The following is an 18,930-nucleotide window of genomic DNA, read 5'->3' on the forward strand; positions in this document are numbered from 1 at the left end:
TTATGATAATATTAAAATAGAAGTGAAAGGATAGATTAGTACTTAGGAAGTAGGGTTAATGAGTTAATCAGAGTAGCTATAAATCTTTATATTCGTCGAAGTAGATCTCTTTCCTTAAGAAAATTATAAATCATATTCACATTTTTAGCGGTGGGCTCATTCAGAAGCTGGAATGGATCAGCCGAATTAAAAATCTCATGTCTAATTGTTGCAGTTATAGGGCAAGCGGTTAATATGTGTTCTAACGTTGCGTTTTCGTCGCAGAATGGGCAGTTACCATGAGGGGCGCGTTGCAATAAATAAGCGTGTCTAATTATGGTGTGTCCCAGACGTAAGCGGGTAAAGGGCCTGATGGCGCGTAAGGAGATGTCGGCAGTGTAGGTCGGCTTAATTCTGAACGGGTTGATTTTAGAATAGTGATGAATATATCCATTCCAATTATCTTTTGCTGCTTTTTTCCTTAGGCGTGTAATCTCAGTTATAATGTCTTGTTTTGTGAAATAACCGAAAGTTATGGTTGGTGTATTTGCTGCATTTTTCGCAGCTGCGTCCGCTTTTTCATTACCGGATATCCCTGTGTGCCCCGGGATCCACATCAGTTTCAGCTTGTTTGGATATTTCAAAAGATTGTTGCGTATGGCGACTATTTCATTTTGTGTATTTTCCGGCGATTCTATGGCTTCGATGCAAGATTTGCTATCGGTGCATACGATATACTTTCCCCTGGTGTAATTTACATAAGTAACTGCTTCTAATAAAGCGACGACTTCGGCCGTAAATGAAGAATATATTGTGTGGAGAGTGCCGTGTCGAATCAAGTCATCATTTTCTTTTGTGACTGCGAATGTTGAGCTGTTTGCTGTTTTTGAACCGTCGGTGTATATAAAGTTCCAACCGTAACTGGAGTATTTTGACTTCTCCGAAGCGAAGAGTTGCCTGTATTTTTCGGCAGTTGCAGGGTCTTAATAGCAAAGGAAGAATTTTTACCATACATTGTGGACGAGTTTCAGGTCCAAAAGAACATTTATAGGAAGGTAACTCAAGTTGCCTGGCGAAGTTAACGCGTCGCGCGATGGCTGACAAGCATTTAGGTTTTCGTTTCCTCGAGAGAGTATTGTGGACGTCTTTGGCGAGAATAGTGTTGGTCGTGAACAGAAGCTTTGGTAGTAAACGTCTGGTGCAGTCGATATTCCTGTCTATTATAGTTGGCAGGCCAGTTTCAGCAAAGAGATTCTTTAGTGGTGTTGTTGGAAATGCTCTAATGCTTCTGCGCATGGCCACATGGTAAGGGGAGGAGAGTATTTTCATTGTAGAAACCGGGCAGTTGCCGAAGATAGGTAGAGCGTAGTCGATCTTGGAAATCACTAGAGCCTTGGTGACGTTGATAAGCGTTAATGGATGAATTAATCTTTTTTTTCGACGTTAGATATTTGATTATATTTAGTCGCGTTAAGAGGCAGTCCTTAATATGCTTACAATGGGCCTTAAAGCTATATTTAGAGTCTAGTACTAGCCCTAAGATTTTAAGTTCATTTACCATACTAATATTAATATTTTTAGAATAGGTTAGTAAACCTGAGCATGTTCGTTTTTTACAAATGTGTAATGTTTTTGATTTTTCGTAAGAGATAGTAGTTCCTGATGATAGGGACCATGTCGAAATTTCGGATAAGATATTCTCAAACAGATGGGCTGTATTGGTGAGGTTTGCATTCTTTGTGTAGAAAATTACATCGTCAGCATAAAGCTGGCACTCGATGCCGCGATGGTTGTAAGTGAGTTGAGTAATCTCTTCGAAAGCTATTATAAAAAGGAAGGCGGATAATGGAGACCCTTGCGGGGTTCCGTTGTCAAGTGAAGCTATGGAGGATAGGAAACCATTTATTTTTACTTTGCATTGCCTGTGACTGAGGAAGTTCTTGACAAATTTCTTGATTTTAGGGCCTAGTTTCCACTTATCTAATTGTCTCAGAACGATATGGGCACCAACACGGTCGAATGCTTTCTGAAAATCAATTGCTAAAATTGAGACATGGTTTTTAGAGGAAAGAGCGCTTGATATAAAGTGATCTAGGTGCAAAAGAGCATCGATGGTGCCATAGTTCTTTCTGTATGCGGTTTGGTTGGGGCTTATGAGTTTTCTTTTGTTGCCATACCACATCAGCCGGTTAACTATAACTTTTTCAAGAAGTTTTCCCAAACAGGGTAAGAGCGATATCGGCCTATAGTTGTTGACATCAAGCGCTGGCTTATTGGGCTTCAGGATAGGAACTATACACGAAAATTTCCAGGCATGAGGATAGCATCCGCTTTCAAATATATTATTATAGAGGTTGAGTAAACGATGCTTAGCCTGGATAGACAAGTTTTGAATGATTGGATAGGTAATTTTGTCAAGACCAGGTGCCTTTAACGGACGAAAGGGCGAATTCGAGTTCGGTTAGTAGAATTTCAGACTCTAGTTGCATAGCGTGAGGCGATAAAGGGTACAAAATAGGTGGTTCAATACTTATTCGTTGAGATTTTAGGTTGCGGAACGTGTCTGAGAAGCTTGTATCGGAAGAAGAGAGTGACAGGAAAGAAGCAAAATGGTTGGCAATATCTACGGGAGCCGTTAATGGACCGCTTTGTATTTGAATGTAGGAAAATAAAGGCTGTTTAGGAGATCCGGTTAGCATTTTGATATCATCCCATATTTTCTTTGGGCTAGTGCGGGGGTTCATGGTCTCAGTGAGTTCTTCAAACTTTTTCTTTTTATAATGTTTGGCAGAACGTCGGAATAACGCATTTGCCTTTTTGTAAAGGAGCAGGTTTTCAGCTAAGCGTGTTCGCTTGTATTCATACCATAAATTCTGCTTGGTGAGCCGTAGTCTGGACAAGTCAGCGTTCCACCAAGGAATATTTTTCCAACTTTTGTTGGGAAGCGTTCGAGGGATGGAAAAGTGAGAAGCGGTACGTATGATTCTCGAAATTTTAGCAGACTCCTGGTTCGAGTTGGAGGAAACTTGCGTGGTCTCACAAAAATTGTTGCATATTTGTCTGAACTTTTTCCAGTCAGCCTCATCAGTTTTGAATTTAGATGAAAATTTAAATGTACTCGTATTTTGATTGTTGCGCGGATTTGTTTGTATGAATATTGGGAAGTGGTCGCTGCCAAACAAAGAATTTAGTGCTTGCCATGTGCATTGGGGCGCTATATTAGTAGAGCAAAACGTGACATCAATATTGGAGAAGGTGTTGTGGGTGGAAAAATGTGTGGCGGATCCATCGTTAAGACAGATAATATTGGACGCAAGTAGAGCATCTTCAACTTTTACGCCTCTTGAGTTTGTGTTCGTAGATCCCCATAATGTACTCCAGGCGTTTATGTCTCCTCCTAAAATAAGTGGTTTATCTAATTGGTTTATCAATTGCAGAATATCAGAAGAAGCAAAATCTTGTGAGGGTGGAATGTAGATGCAAGCTGCTGCTAGTTTTGTTGGTGCATTAATTTCAATGGCAACTACTGAGAGATTAGACCGAACAGGTAGTACTTTGTGGGGTATGCTTCGTATGTTGTTACGTGCAGGAGATTGTAAAAATAGCCTACGTAGGATTTTGGCGTGTGAGCAGGTTGATTATGTGGAATATGAGTTTCATTAAGGAAGATCATGGATGGAGTGTAAGAATTGATAAGAGTTTCTAGTTCATAATAATTGTTGGCATAACCGTTCATATTCTATTGTATGATCGACAGCATACCGAAAAAAGTAAAGACAAGAAACATAAAAGGGAGAAATATAAATAGCTAGTGAGTGGGGAGAGAAAATTGAGTCTTGGCAACTATGAGTAAACTATGCTTGGCATAGCGCGTCTAGTCGCGTGAAGAAGAATGTTTAAGACTTGAGCTATTAGCGAATTGCACAATGTCATTTAACTAACCGCTTGCTAAGGTAGATTGCATTGCTTCGCTGAGCTGAGAGTTTAGAAAGGTGGGAAGATTGGTATTGGTACTTTGGGGGGATGGGGATAAAGCGGTAAGGCTTATTGGATTTGATTTTAATGTAGAGGTGGATGGTGTATCGATTGGTGGAGATATAGGAATGATGTTTGCATTATTGTTTGTTGTTGTAGTTTTTACAGTGGGTATATTGATATTGTTGGTTGCTATGAGAGCAGGTCGCTTAGTAATTTCAGAGAATGATTGAAGAGGAGTGGGGGAGGGAGCTTGCGCTCTGTATTTCTTTGCTGCTTCGCGCATACTGCACTTTTCTTCCGTTTTTATTTTTAATATTTCTTTCGCTTGTTGGTATTTTGGGCAACTAATTGAGGACGCGGGATGTTCACCAGAACAATTTGCGCACATTAATCTTGAGCATTTTTCTTCTTCGTGCGGAGGGAAATTGCAATTAACGCATGATGGAAGATTTTTGCAATGCTTTAGTGTATGGCCAAGCTTTTGGCAAGATTTGCAACGCATTGGGTTGGGAAAATATGGGCGAACAGAAATTTTCCTCCATGCAACATCTATTTTTTCGGGAAGTTTGTAGCTTTCAAAGGTTAAAAGTAACGCACCTGTTGGTGAAAGAACTCCTTCAGTTTTTCTCTGAAATCTGTAAATGGATGTTACACCATATGCTTGTAAGCCTTCCACAATTTCGTTGTCTGGGAAGTGATTGAGGAACGGAGCGAAAATTGTGCCTTTGACACTATTGTGTTGCTCATGGTATTTTGCTTCGATTTGGCAGATGCCTGAGAGGTTTTTGATGTTGATGAACTTTTCGGCAATTTTTTTATTTTTTGCAAGTAGCAAGAGATTTCCATCTCTCATTTCTGTAATTTTCACATCTTTACTTATGGCGTTAAGGGCTTTATGTACCAAAAAACATGAAAAACGTGATAGGGGCTTGTTGTTGTCGCACGATTTTAATACAATGAACTTAGGATCGTCGTTATTTGTAATGTTTACAAGAGGGAGATCAGGAAGCTCTTCAACAGATTTGTTGGCTTTTTTCCTTTTTGATTGTGGACTAGAGGAAAGCAGGGCAAACCTGTTTTCCCCTAGGTTAGTAGCCCCGGGGGGCATGTTGTACTTTTATGTTATTAGTCACTTGGTAGAGTATACCTTTGTTCGCACAAACAGAAGAAACACGTGGGATAGGGCGCAAAAGAAAAATGATTAAAGATAACTGCACTGAAGCGGGTGAAAAAGTCAGACGAGATCCGCGAAAGAGAGCAAACGTATGCACACGGCGGGGTTTAGTCGATGACTGTATTTGTCTTTTATAATCATTTTTCAGATGAAATTATTATTTGTTAATTAATTATAATATATAAATAACAATGTTAGCTTTAATTTATTTAATTATAATAAAATTTATGTAAATATGTATTAAAAATAATAAAAATTAATAATTTAAAAATTAAAAAGTTTTGTTTGAAATTTTAAGAATTTTTTAAAGTAGGAATCAGAAGGTGCAACCCTGCATCAGCTGTTTAAAATGGGATATTAGAGCAGGACAGATATATTTTTGTATATGACACTGATGAATGAGCGCAACAGAGATGTATGATCACATGTATACGGACGTGAGAGGAGAAAACTGGGTAGAATCTTCACGCGGCCTATGGTAATCTACCCACACTTTACTACCTACCGATGCGGCAAGTTTAAACTACACTTTGAGTGTGTGTGTGTTCGTGTCTGCTCTTCGTCAACAACTTTGAATCGTTTTCAATATCCTTTTTATCCTTGACCGCACAATGAAAGTTTATAGACAAGCGGTTGCTTGCAGACTTGTTGTTTGGTTTTCAACTAACTTTTGATTTTTAGCTTTTTGGTTTTATTGGGTCGTTTAATAGTTTCTTCAGTTTTATTTTCTATTGTAATTTCAATTTCTTTCTTATTATTATTTTATTCGCCTTTCTTAGGGACCTTTAATTTATGTTTTTTTCGTATTGATACATTTGTTTTCGGCTTAAAACAAATGTTTAAAACAATGGTGTATTTAGTAACAATCATACTCGACAATTTGTGTTGTCCATTCGAATTTCAGCGAAAACACTGCCTTCCGAATGGTGTTCTTGCAGACGTACAGCATTTTTAAACTCGCTATGAAACTAAGTTTTCCGTGTATCCTCTTCAACGATGACAGGAGCAGCATTTGGTTGAACGGCTTCAACGACTGGCAACATTGGATTGAGAATCCCTATTTACCGAGACACGAAAACTCGACGTCTCATAGATACAATTATATAAAAGTGAAAACATTTGAGAAGAAGTTGAAATGTGGCGGTTTCAACGATGACCATCTTCTCAAAGAATTTGATAAGGAAAGAGCAAAGTGGCGACATATTTTAAAAGTGATACTCGATGCAATTTTCCACTCCGTCAAAAACAACGACGCCCTTGGAGGTAGCAGTGAAGTATTTGGGCGACCAGATTGTGGAAAGTTTTTGAACACTATTGAATTGATTAGCCACTATGATGCCACAATAAAAAAACATATCGAGACACACAATAAAGGCACAATCTCATATTTTTCACCGGCGATTCAAAACGAATTCATCAATTTGGCTGCCCAGCAAGTGCAATCACATATAATTAGCGACATAAAAGCAGCTAAATATTTCTCAATCCTCTTCGATTGTACGACCGACATTTCTCACAAAGAACAGATGGTTCAAATAATTCGGTACGTTAAAATCGAAAACAAGAAATGTACAATTGAAGAAAGCTTCATCACGTTTATTAACACCGAAGAAAAAACCGGTGAAGGTCTTTCGGGAGAAATTCTTGATAAATTAAGAAAAGATGGGCTAGACATTGCAAATGTACGAGGACAGTCTTATGACAACGGAGCTAATATGGCAGGCAAATATAAAGGTGTGCAGTCGAGAATATTAGCTTTGAACGTGAATGCTCGGTTTATTCCATGTACTACTCATAGCCTAAATTTGATTGGGGTCAATGCTGCCAACGTGATACCGCAAATGCAAACTTTTTTTGGTATCATCCAACAAACGTACAATTTTTTTTTGTTGGATCGGCAACTCGTTGGAAATTTTTGCAAGCAGAACTAAAAATAACGTTGAAAGGAACCTGTGACACGCGGTGGTCGTCAAAAGCTAATGCCGTGCACGCCCTGAACTCTCAACTGCCTACTGTTGTGGAAATACTAAAAAAAATGACAGAAGGTGATCATCAGACAGGCGATACAATAGTACAAGCCAAGTCTCTTCTCAAGTCGATACGAACCTTCGAATTCATAGTACTACTGAAGTTTTGGGATTCGCTTCTATCGCAAATCAATCGTGTCAATCTCGCACTGCAAGACAAAAAACTCGATATTGCTCGTGCCGCAAAAATGATAAAAGGATTGCTGTCACAATTAATCATATACCGAGAGACTTTCTTCACAACAATTTTGCAATCATCAATTGTGACAGCTGAACAATTGCAAGTAACACCAGATTTCCAAGATACTCGAAAACGACCAAAGAAAATGATGCCGGGAGAAAAAGCGAAAGATGAATCTCCATCTATAAGTGCGCAAACTCATTTCAAAGCAGGACTGAACCAAGTTCTTGAAGTAAATAAAGTTGCCGATGATTTCGCATTTTTGAGCGGTCAAGCAATTGTGAACACCAGTGTTACTGAACTCACCAAAATAGCGGCAGATCTCGCTATCAAATATCCTGATGACTTGGATCCGCATGAATTTTCATCAGAAATTGAGAGTTTCAAATTTCAAGCAACGACGCTGATGAGTGAAGCCACAGACATGAACCATTTGAATGTATTAGAAAAAATATTCGATCTGTCGCTCGAGGATGTATATCCGAACATAACAACAGCACTGAGAATATTCATATGCATGCCTGTTACGACGGCTACTTTTAGTAAGCTAAAACTCATCAAATCTTATCTTCGTTCCTCTTTAGGCCAGGAACGGTTGGCGAATATCTCTATTTTGTCGATTGAGAAGGATACTACAACACGTCTCAATTTCGATAAAATAATCGATTTATTTGCAGAGGCGAAATCCAGAAAAGTATTATTCTGAACGATATAAGCGATCCTTGTATAAATTATTATTGAAAATAAGATGTACGTTCTTTCACTTGTAAATATATGATTTTTGAGTTGGACAACATGGTAAGGGCGCAAGCAAGGTTGTTGCCACAGGCGCTGAAGCAGCTAGTTCCGGCTCTGAGTAGTATATGCTGTTGTTTGCGGTGTTGCGGTTCAATTGCACTAAATTGTGTCATTATTACTTCCCCCTCTGCAAAGGCAACCGGTACACTCGCAAATAGTTGTCAGCGTATCGCTCTCATTACCTTCTGCCGCTCTCCCTTTCACCATTTATCTGATTTCCCTCTCACTTCAATTGTTTTCTCGCTAAGCAAACTACATATATTTACATATAAATGTATACTACTTACATATAGTCCTAAAATGCAAAATAACTTAACAACATTTTCGGAAATTTACAGGGGAAAGAATGAAACACGTAATAAAATGGAGCATGAGTGAAACAAAATTTAGATATTGGTTAAAACTGGGTTAGATCTCATAGCAGAACCTTAAGATGTTGGAGATGTGTACTTATACTTATATGTATGTAATTTGAAGTAGTGGGTAGTAATCAATGAAAAACTCAATTTCAAATTTTTTGATCATACGTTATTTTGCATTTTAATTGACGATATATAGAGTTGTTTGTATATTTATGTGACTGTGACAACCTTAACCAGCCAAGCGGTGTTTTACAATCAACGACTAAAAAACAACATCGACGGCACGATATACAAAGCAACAATACAAATAGAGCATGAAATATTTAATTTAATTGTTGATTGCCGGCGCTGAGTTGTGTTGCACTGTCGGTTGATTATAGGTAAAAACTGGTTAAAATTTTAGTTTCACTCTTTTTTCCGAGTACTATTAAAAAACTTGCAAGGGTTGGATAGTTTAAGACGTATTTACTGAACAATGAGGAGAGAAAAAGAGTGATCTAAGCTTCAAGAATTTCTGGGGACTTGAAGTTGATTATGTGTGCAATGAATCATTGTTAATTTAGAATGGCTCCACAGAATTTTTTAAAACCATTTTCTTGTGATTTCTAGTTCTAAGAGTGTTTATTGATATTTGGTTAGGCATGAATTATTTCCGAAATGATAGGATTTCGACATCTCATACCGTGCGGGATGCGTACGTGTAACCCTGATTTAAGGCTTCATGATACCTTTAAGTATTTATAGATCTCCTTGATCCTTAGTTTTGGTAAGCAAACAGTCTTCTATACCCTTCTGAAACTTTCTCTACCTAATTTCGCCAAATCAACGTTATACAGGGTTTTCCAATAAGAGTGATATGATTTCTTAAAAAAACACTATTGGTTAAGAAAATTCAAATGTTTTTTATTTAATAACTTCTTGGAGACTATTCAATGTCCCAATTTCTTAACATGATCGGATCTCCAAACTTTTCTCGCAACAATTCGGTTGTAGCACGTGCTACTTTTCCCATCTGCGACCATGAAAAGTTGGTTATCATCAATCTATACCGCTCTCCATTGACAGTAAAGGTGTTTCCAGACTCATTTTGAAAGAAGTACAGACCGATGATTCCACCAAACCAAACACTACATCAAACTGTCAATTTAAGTGAATGTAATGGTTGTTCATGAATATTTTGTGGACTTTGCACCAGGATCGACAGTGAGCATGCCACTCAGATGAAAGTGAACCTTATCATAGAAGACGATTTACTTAAAAAATTGTTATCGTTTTTAAGTTGTTCCTTGGCAAAATCAGAAAATATCCGACGATTACGGTGGTCCAATGGCTTCAGTTCTTGAGTGTGAACAATTTTATACGGATGCAAGCCCAAATCCGCCAGGTTATGGCTTGAGACAGTCTTGAAATCGACCTAGCGGTTAGGTGGACAATTATTATGACCATAAAATGGCAAAAGCGCACGAAAAGTTGCAATTGGAGAATTATGATTTTGGTAACAAAATTGAGTAATTATACCCTGAACAGGGTATATTAAGTTTGTCAGGAAATTTGTAACACCCAGAAGGAATCGTCGGAGACCCTATAAAGTATATATATAAATGATCAGTATGTCGAGCTGAGTCGATTTAGCCATGTCCGTCTGTCTGTCTGTCCGTCCGTCTGTCTGTATATATACGAACTAGTCTCTCAGTTTTTAAGATATCGTTTTGAAATTTTGCAAACGTCATTTTCTCTTCAAGAAGCTGCTCATTTGTCGGAACGGCCGATATCGGACCACTATAACATATAGCTGCCATACAAACTGAACGATCGGAATCAAATGCTTATATGGAAAAGTTTCACATTTGACAAGATCTATTCACGAAATTTGGTATATACTATTTTCTAAGGCAACAATGTAATCTCCGAAGAAATTGTTTAGAACGGTTAACTATAGCATATAGCTGCCATACAAACTGAACGATCGGAATCAAGTTCTTGTATGGACAACTTTCACATTTGACAAGATAGATTCACGAAATTTGACATGTTTTTTTCTAAGGCAACAATGTAATCTCCGAAGAAATTGTTCAGATCGGTTAACTATAGCATATAGTTGCCATACAAACTGAACGATCGGAATCAAGTTCTTGTATGGACAACTTTCACTTTTGACAAGATATATTCACGAAATTTGGTATATTTTTTTTTCTAACGCAACAATGTAATCTCCGAAGAAATTGTTCAGATCGGACCACTATAACATATAGCTGCCATACAAACTGAACGATCGGAATCAAATGCTTATATGGAAAAGTTTCACATTTGACAAGATATATTCACGAAATTTGGTATATGTTATTTTCTAAGGCAACAATGTAATCTCCGAAGAAATTGTTCAGATCGATTAACTATAGCATATAGCTTCCATACAAACTGAACACATAGTTACTAACAGAAATGCACCTGTGAAGGGTATTTAGCTTCGGTGCAACCGAAGTTAACGTTTTTTCTTGTTTTTAAATGTTGTACTTGCGTATATCTTTCCACCATTACTGAATACAACAACATATTACTGATAATGACAAATTAAATAGGCCAAAACGATGTTTAATATAATCTAATAAGGATGATATGATTAGAAAACGCGGTACAATTGTATAGGTACGTACGAATAAACAACATCAAATTTGTTCATTGTGTCGAAAATGTCAAATTTTGTATCGAAGAGTGATTATTTGAGGTAAGCATTAACTTTTTTTTCGTTTGAATGAAAGTACTGTACTTTCACGTCCAATGTATGGAGGTATATGGTAATCATGCTCTATAAGAAGCAGAATGTTGTTCAAAAGATTTTGGATGAAGAGGATACACTGGCGATGAAAAATTTATTTATCTTAAGAATCCTAAACGGAGACAATCATGGGTTAATACGGGACAACCATCGACATCGACTGCAAAAATAAAACGATTCAGTTAGAACGTTTTTTGTTGGTGAGATTATGACGGTGTGAATAAAACTGTTAATACTAATCGCTACAGACAATAAATGCTCAGATTGGGCCAGAAGATACGACAAAGTAATTTTGTTACGCCACATAGCTGGAAGCGTGATTTGGTGTAACCACCACCCACCATCTAACAAGAGTGTGTGCGTGCGGCAAACCTCTTTTTTGCCACTCAAGAGAGGACATCCAGCATCTAACAGCACCATATATACAAGGTGCGTTCGAAAGAATTTTTTTTTTACTCTAGCACCCCCTGGTGGCGTCATCTATACGTCGACTGGTGCTTTAGAATCTGCTATCATTACCGATTGTCCAGTGAGAGCTTCAAGACATTTCATTGATTGGAAGTGAAGTTATGGCGTTTTAAGTGTCAGTATGTTTGTGTTATCGGTGCGAAAATGAGCTTCGAACAAAGAGCCAACATTAAATTTTGTTTTAAACTTCGTAAAACTTTTACCGAAACGTTTCAATTAGTGAAACAAGTTTATGGCGATGATTGCCCACACCGTAGCAGAGTGCACGAGTGGTTTCAACGTTTTCAATGGGGTCGTGAGGACATAAGTGACGATCAACAAGGGCCAATCAAAATCCGTGATCACCGGAAATTCCATCGAAACTGTGCGTGAATTGATCAAAAATCAGCAGAAATCATCATTGAAATTCATGGAAATGGAATAGAACATGACGACCAGAAATTGCTCAGAATTCAACTGTTTGACTTGTAGATCAAACTGTTTGATTTGTATGATCAGACGTTAAAACTTAAATGAGATTCTTTTAGGTCCTTACCACTGGTGGGGGAAAATAAAGCCCTTATTCAAGCTGAGAAATATTTCATTCTTATTTGTAAAGAATATAAAAATGTCTAAATATATGTATATTAATATATTCCGCTTTTTTGGAAGCAATGAACATGTTCAATTTTGAAGATTCTCCCGGGCGACAAAAGTAACTACAGTTTGTGGCCGTATCATGTTCGTCAACTAAGTGGCATTCACGATGACTGTGTTGAATTAATGATAGTTTACTCATAACTATTTCTTCAAATTCGTTGCAAAGGTATCCTGTGGACTTTTCTTCTTTCACATCGCACGACGGTGTACCTTTGATGTGACGTTTCTTTTTTTGCACTTTAATATTCTCCTGTTCACTGCTTTCTTCTTTTGTTGATTGTTGTATTTGTTCGATTGGTAGACATCCCATCCGGTTCTTCTTCTTGGCCTTCGGATTTAGTACTGCATCTTCCACTGCCATACCTCTATTGTCAGCGACTTCAAATGTCATGTCTTCATTTGGTGGGTCAAAATCCATTGTTGCATCTGATAAGATAACCACCCTCCCTACTTCCTCCGAAGTGAAGACTCTCCCGGGAAATAAAAAGCCTCTTAAAGTCTTCTCTTCGTGTAGGTGATAAAATCCTTTGTTTAAAGTCATTATCCAAAAATTTAACTACTTCTATATATATATTGATTTTATTTTCGTTCATTAAGGAGGTGCTTGCATTAACCTCCTCTTTAGTTTTCTTCGTTTCTGCCAGGATGCATGCTGTTTGATCGCATTTAGTTGTTGACTTATTATCAGCTACCATTGGGTCGTGCTCTTCTGTTGTGTCATCAACTTAATATCTCTTTCTGTAAGAACTTTTATCTCATCTTTCTCGAAGGTTATATCTATCTATCTGTAATATGAATTGTTATAATAGAGTGTCAATTCGTGGATATTTCTTTCCATGTTGCTCCATAATTTCTTGAGACGGTCTTCGTAAAATTCGATATCAGTTTCGTCTCTATTATTTACATTTATTTTTGCTTCAGCAATTGTAGATCGAATTCGTTCCTATCTTTTTTCAATTACCTGCTCTATGAGGTCTATCATTTTATCAGTTGCTAGTTCCTTTTTGAACTCCCGCACTCGCTTCGTATAATCTTCGGCTCTCCTTCCTATATAGTCTATATTTATTTTCTCAAATCTAATATCTTCTACGCGCAGTTTAGATCGGCAGACGAAGATCGCCTTTCCTTTCTAACATGTCCACAGTGTTCGACATTTTAAAAACTGTTTTTATTCTTTAAAAAATCGTTGGAGGTAATTGTTTTGGTCGCCTCGATTCACAGCCGCTAAATATTTTTTATACTATCGCAACAAAGTTGCTAAGGAGAGCATTATAGTTTTGTTCACATAACGGTTGTTTGTAAGGCCTAAAACTAAAAGAGTCAGATATAGGCTTATATATACCATGTGATCAGGGTGACGAGTAGAGTTGAAATCCGGATGTCTGTCTGTCCGTCCGTCCGTCTGACATATAAGATATCATGATGAAACTTGGTACACGTATTTCTTGGCTCCATAAAAAGGTTAAGTTCGAAGATGGGCAAAATCGGCCCACTGCCACGCCCACAAAATGGCGAAAACCGAAAACTTATAAAGTGTCATAACTAAGCCATAAATAAAGATATTAAAGTGAAATTTGGCACAAAGGATCGCATTAGGAAGGGGCATATTTTGAACCACGCCCACCTCCCATACAAAGGTTATGTTGAAAATCACTAAAAGTGCCTTAACCGACTAACAAAAAACGTTAGAAACACTAAATTTTACGGAAGAAATGGCAGAAGGAAGCTGCACCCAGGCTTTTTTGAAAAATTGAAAATGGGCGTGGCGTCGCCCACTTATGGACCAAAAACCATATCTCAGGAACTACTAGACCGATTTCAATGAAATTCGGTATATAATATTTTTTTAACACCCTGATGACATGTACGAAATATGGGTGAAATCGGTTCACAACCACGCCTTCTTCCAATATAACGTTATTTTGAATTCCATCTGGTGCCTTCTCTGTATAATATATCCAATAGGAACCAATGATGATAGCGGAATAAAACTTTACACAAATACGGTATTTGAAAAATATGTAAATGACGAATAATGAAATCTCGATTATCACTTTATCATGCGAGAGTATAAAATGTTCGGTGACACCCGAACTTAGCCCTTCCTTACTTGTTTCAATAACAGTTTATACACAGCGTTTAGTTTCGTACTAAAACGGCTTATGTGATCATATAAATAAATATCCGGGAATATGGACCCGTCACTCAATTTCCTTATTCATTTGCCTGTGTAAATAACAGGGCTTTTATATTGCCTATATACATTAGGGTGGCCCAAAAAACTAACTTCAAAAATTCACCCTGGGCACCCCTCCATTTTTTTTGAATGGGGTTCAATATACCTCTGTAATTTTTTCAGATTTTTTGATGGATGGGAAAAGGGTGCTCAAAGAACCCAAAGTTTCACGATTGAAAACAAAACGTCGAAATAATAAAAAATCCATATTTTAATAATTAATTTTGTTTCTTTGTTGCAGGTGTTTCAAATATCTAAAACAGATGCTGAAAAATATCATCAATAAGATCTAGATTGACAAAACTTAATATTATTAGAAAATAATTCTCATAATAGTACCCAAAGTGATACCTGTTTTAAACATTTCATCAATAACTTATGAAAAACCATGGCGTCCATTTCTCCTGCAACAAGGCAGTGCGACCGTGTTTTCCTTTTGGGTATTACAGATGTGGAATCTCTATTAAGACTAAATCAACTACCTACTAATCGGCAAGTGCTTTTGCGTTTTCACTGGCACTTGCATAAATTTTATTTAGTGCGTAGTGCAAGTCATATGACAGTTGAGGAGGTAACTCAGTTATGGGAAAGAGCTCTCATACCAACAAGATCAATTAAACACTGAGTTGATAAGATTGAGAAACTTCATCCATTCAAAGTGGTTGTTGCTAAAAAAAATAAATCTCGTAATTCAAAACATCAAAAAGCTCGTAAAGATGAATTGACATCTGAGCTTGACTCTTTATTTGATATAGCTCATGCAGATGCTTCAAATTTGATAGACATTGAAGAAGACCGTAAATTTCTAGCAGATCAGCGAGACCAGCGAAAAATGGCTACGACTAAAGTTGAAAAAAGCTTAGCCAAAAAGCAGGAGAGAACTTTAAAGAGATTTAACGAAGATGAAGAGAGAAGACGAAAAGCCCAGCTCTTAGAAACAACACCTAGTACCTCCAAAGGGACATCTTTAATGCATGAGCCTTATTTCGAAATTGGACTCTCTAGTGACACTTCCTGTTCCTCTGAAGATGAAGAATATCCAGTTTCAACTTTTGTAAAGAAGGGCTCCCGGTACCAGATCACTGACCATCATGCTAATGAGCCGAGCAGTGACAAACCTGTGAAGGCTGCTAAGCAAAACTTGTTTTCTAAGCATGTCATAAGCTCTTTAGACCGCAATAAAGTGTCTGATAGAGAAGTCTTGAGGTTGATGGTCCCAATCGCAGCAGCACTGGGCCAAGACCCTAGCTCGTTGCCATTATCACGCAGCCCTATTCAACGCCAATGAAAACAAGGGCGAAAATCTATATTTGAGGAAATAAAGCAATCTGTTTTTTTTGATGATCCAGTTATAGTTCATTGGGATGGTAAGATTCTTCCCGATATTTTGAGCAATGAAAAAGTAAATCGTTTGCCAGTATTAGTTTGTGCAGACGGTAAGGAAAAATTACTTGGAGTACCAAAACGTGTAAGTGGCACTGGCCATAACTCGGCTAATGCAGTATTTGACGTACTAACAGAATGGCATTTGGAGAAAAATATAGTCGGCATGTGTTTTGACACTACAGCCGTCAATACAGGGTTGAAAATGGAGCTTGTGTTTTGCTGGAACATAAAACTGGCAAAGGTCTATTATGGCTAGCATGCAGGCATCATATTTTAGAGATTGTTCTCAGTAAGGTATTTACTCTTTGTTTTGGACAATCCAGCTCTCCTGACATTCCCTTGTTTAAAAGGTTTCAGGCAGCATGGCCATCAATTCACTTAAATAACTTTAAACCATTGGAAAAAGCTACTGGCAATGACAATTTAAATGTTAATGCAGTAAATTCTTTATTAGATATCTAAATGACGGAAACCCAATTCAGAGACGATTACATGGAGTTAATAGAGCTATCACTACTAAGCCTGGGTCATTCTCTAGATAACGTTCATTGGAGAGCTCCGGGTGCCTTACACCGTGCGCGCTGGATGGCAAAACTCTTATACGCCATCAAAATCTTCTTGTTTCGTGAGGAAGATGTTTTTGAAACAACACAAAGGGAAAAATCACAGCTAGAACGCTTTGTGACCTTTCTCTATGGAAAGACATGACCACTTATGAAGCTATTGATCCACAAATAAGTGAAGTGGTTAAAAATGCTACAAAATCCCATCTTTGGTACCTCTCGGATGAATTAGTTGGGTTGAGTTTGTTCTCAGATAAAGTAACAAATAATGCGAAGGCTGAAATAGTCAAAAAGATAAGGTGTGAATCTACTGACCGAAAAGTAAGAGGTGATTCGTCACTTTTAAGTGACCAAGCCGAATTGGCCGATTTTGCCAATCAAAGATCATTGCAGGTGTTTGAAAAGTTAAAGATAAATTCAACGTTTTTAAACACAGATCCAAATGAATGGAACATCAATCAGCATTACATTGGAGAGAAACAAATCGTAAGAAACCTGAAAGTTGTTAATGATATTGCTGAGCGTGGAGTCAAACTGTTTGAAGACTTCAATAAGCTTCTAATAAATGATGAAGAAGAGAAGCAGTTGCTCCTACAAGTGGCAGAAGCTAATAGAAAGTGGGTTCCGAAAAAAAACGACAAAGAGAGCAGTTGTTAAAAGCTTGGGGTCGGCAACTTCAAAGAAATAAGCCATGTTTTTTTATCCCTCTTTATTATTATATAAGGTTGCGTTATTTTTTAACATTATTCTATAAAATAAATGAATTTATTACTTCCTACGTAGTTGTACTTATTAAAAAAAATTACCAAAATTGCGGATTTTTTCATTTTTTCCTTAATGTCATATGTCATTGAGCACCCTCTTCCCGTTGGAATATTAAATTGAAACTTTCCCAGAATATTTGTTTTGGCGATAGCAAAAAATTTGGGGGGTGCCCCGATCTGTAAACCCGATTTAGTTTTCCGGCTATATAATATGGGCCACCCTAATATACATACATATACTGAAATAATTGAGTCGAATAAATGTCCCGTCGAAAGACTAAGGACAACGCTAAGATCCGTTTTTTTAATAAATTAAATACAAATGTTTAAAATGTTTTATTATTTATTAAAATTGTACGCGACGAAAGAAAGGTTTCGTGTGCGTCAATTGGATTTCAGCTTAAGACTAATTTACAAAGAGAATGAAAATCTTGGTTTTGGCTATTGGCTATTGTTTACATTAAAATGAGTGTGCAGTTGGTCGCTTGATTCATTGGATGAGAACTTATAGATTATTTGGTTTGTATAAGCGAAGACGCTTAAGGCGCGATCGTCACTGAATATCGGTCATTTGTTTACATTAAATTCTCTGCACAGCAAAAATGATGCGCAGCTCTTGTTATTTGTTTACTTGACTTTAATGGATGGGTGTGAGAACGAATGTGTCACCAAAATACTGATGCTGCAGTAATTGGATATTAGTAGATGTGAGGGTGAATATGTCACTTTAATATCGGTCATTTGTTTACATTAAATTCTCTGCACAAGAAAAATGATGCGCAGCTCTTGTTATTTGTTTACTTGACTTTAATGGATGGGTGTGAGAACGAATGTGTCACCAAAATACTGATGCTGCAGTAATTGAATATTAGTAGATGGATGTGAGGGTGAATATGTCACTCCTCCCCCCTTAAAAAGGCAGCCTATACTTGGGCTGGCATTGATGGGTACAGTGTGGGTAATGGGTTTTCTCCAAAATCCTTTTCTTGAAGTTGTGGCTGATTTCTTTCAGTTTGTTTTCTTAATTTTGTATACAAAAATATAAATGGATTAAAGTTTATGTACTTAAGAATAAAAATCATTGCGACCAAAGCCAGAATAGCCAGTATAATAATTGTATAAAGTGTGATATTGTTTTGTGAAATCATTTTTATAATGTCATTGTGTTTTAAGATTTTGATTTTAGTTATGTTGAGCGGTGGATACAAAGGTGTTAGGTCAATTTCTGGGTGTAAATAATTTTATCCTAAAATAATATTTTCGATTTTTACTTTACATTGTGTTATTCTTATAATTTTATTTCCCTTTATTTGTATGTTTCTGTTTGAATTTTGACAGTTTTGTGTAAGAGTTGTTTGGGTCAGATTCCATGTTATTATTACATTTGGTTCAATATACTTAATTATTTCATTTGTAAGGACTGGTACAAAATTACATGTTGGGTTTCTTTGTTTTATTATGTTTGCAATACATTCACTATTTACTTCTTTGTTGTCTTGATTGTAATTTTTATTATCGTTTTCAAAGTAAGAATCACTGCCTGAGTACTCCAATTGGTACCCACTTCTATCGGGATAAGGGATTATTTTAATGGTGTTA

At 37.1% G+C, this 18,930-nt stretch overlaps 2 protein-coding genes across 2 annotated transcripts in view; one reads left to right on the top strand and one right to left on the bottom strand.

The window, feature by feature from the left end:
* Positions 1-18,930, bottom strand: part of LOC120770695 — a 207,615-nt gene that overhangs the window by 32,404 nt on the left and 156,281 nt on the right. The gene's annotated exons all lie outside the window — the stretch shown is intronic.
* The window catches only part of LOC120770697, a 158,986-nt gene continuing 147,222 nt past the window's right edge, over positions 7,167-18,930 (top strand). The window contains exon 1 of the mRNA XM_040098279.1: positions 7,167-7,881. Within this exon, the coding sequence (XP_039954213.1) occupies positions 7,167-7,881 (715 nt within the window). The remainder of the gene's footprint in view (positions 7,882-18,930) is intronic.

Source organism: Bactrocera tryoni, chromosome 3 (genome assembly GCF_016617805.1).
Source record: "Bactrocera tryoni isolate S06 chromosome 3, CSIRO_BtryS06_freeze2, whole genome shotgun sequence".
In the NCBI taxonomy this organism is placed as follows: domain Eukaryota; kingdom Metazoa; phylum Arthropoda; class Insecta; order Diptera; family Tephritidae; genus Bactrocera; species Bactrocera tryoni.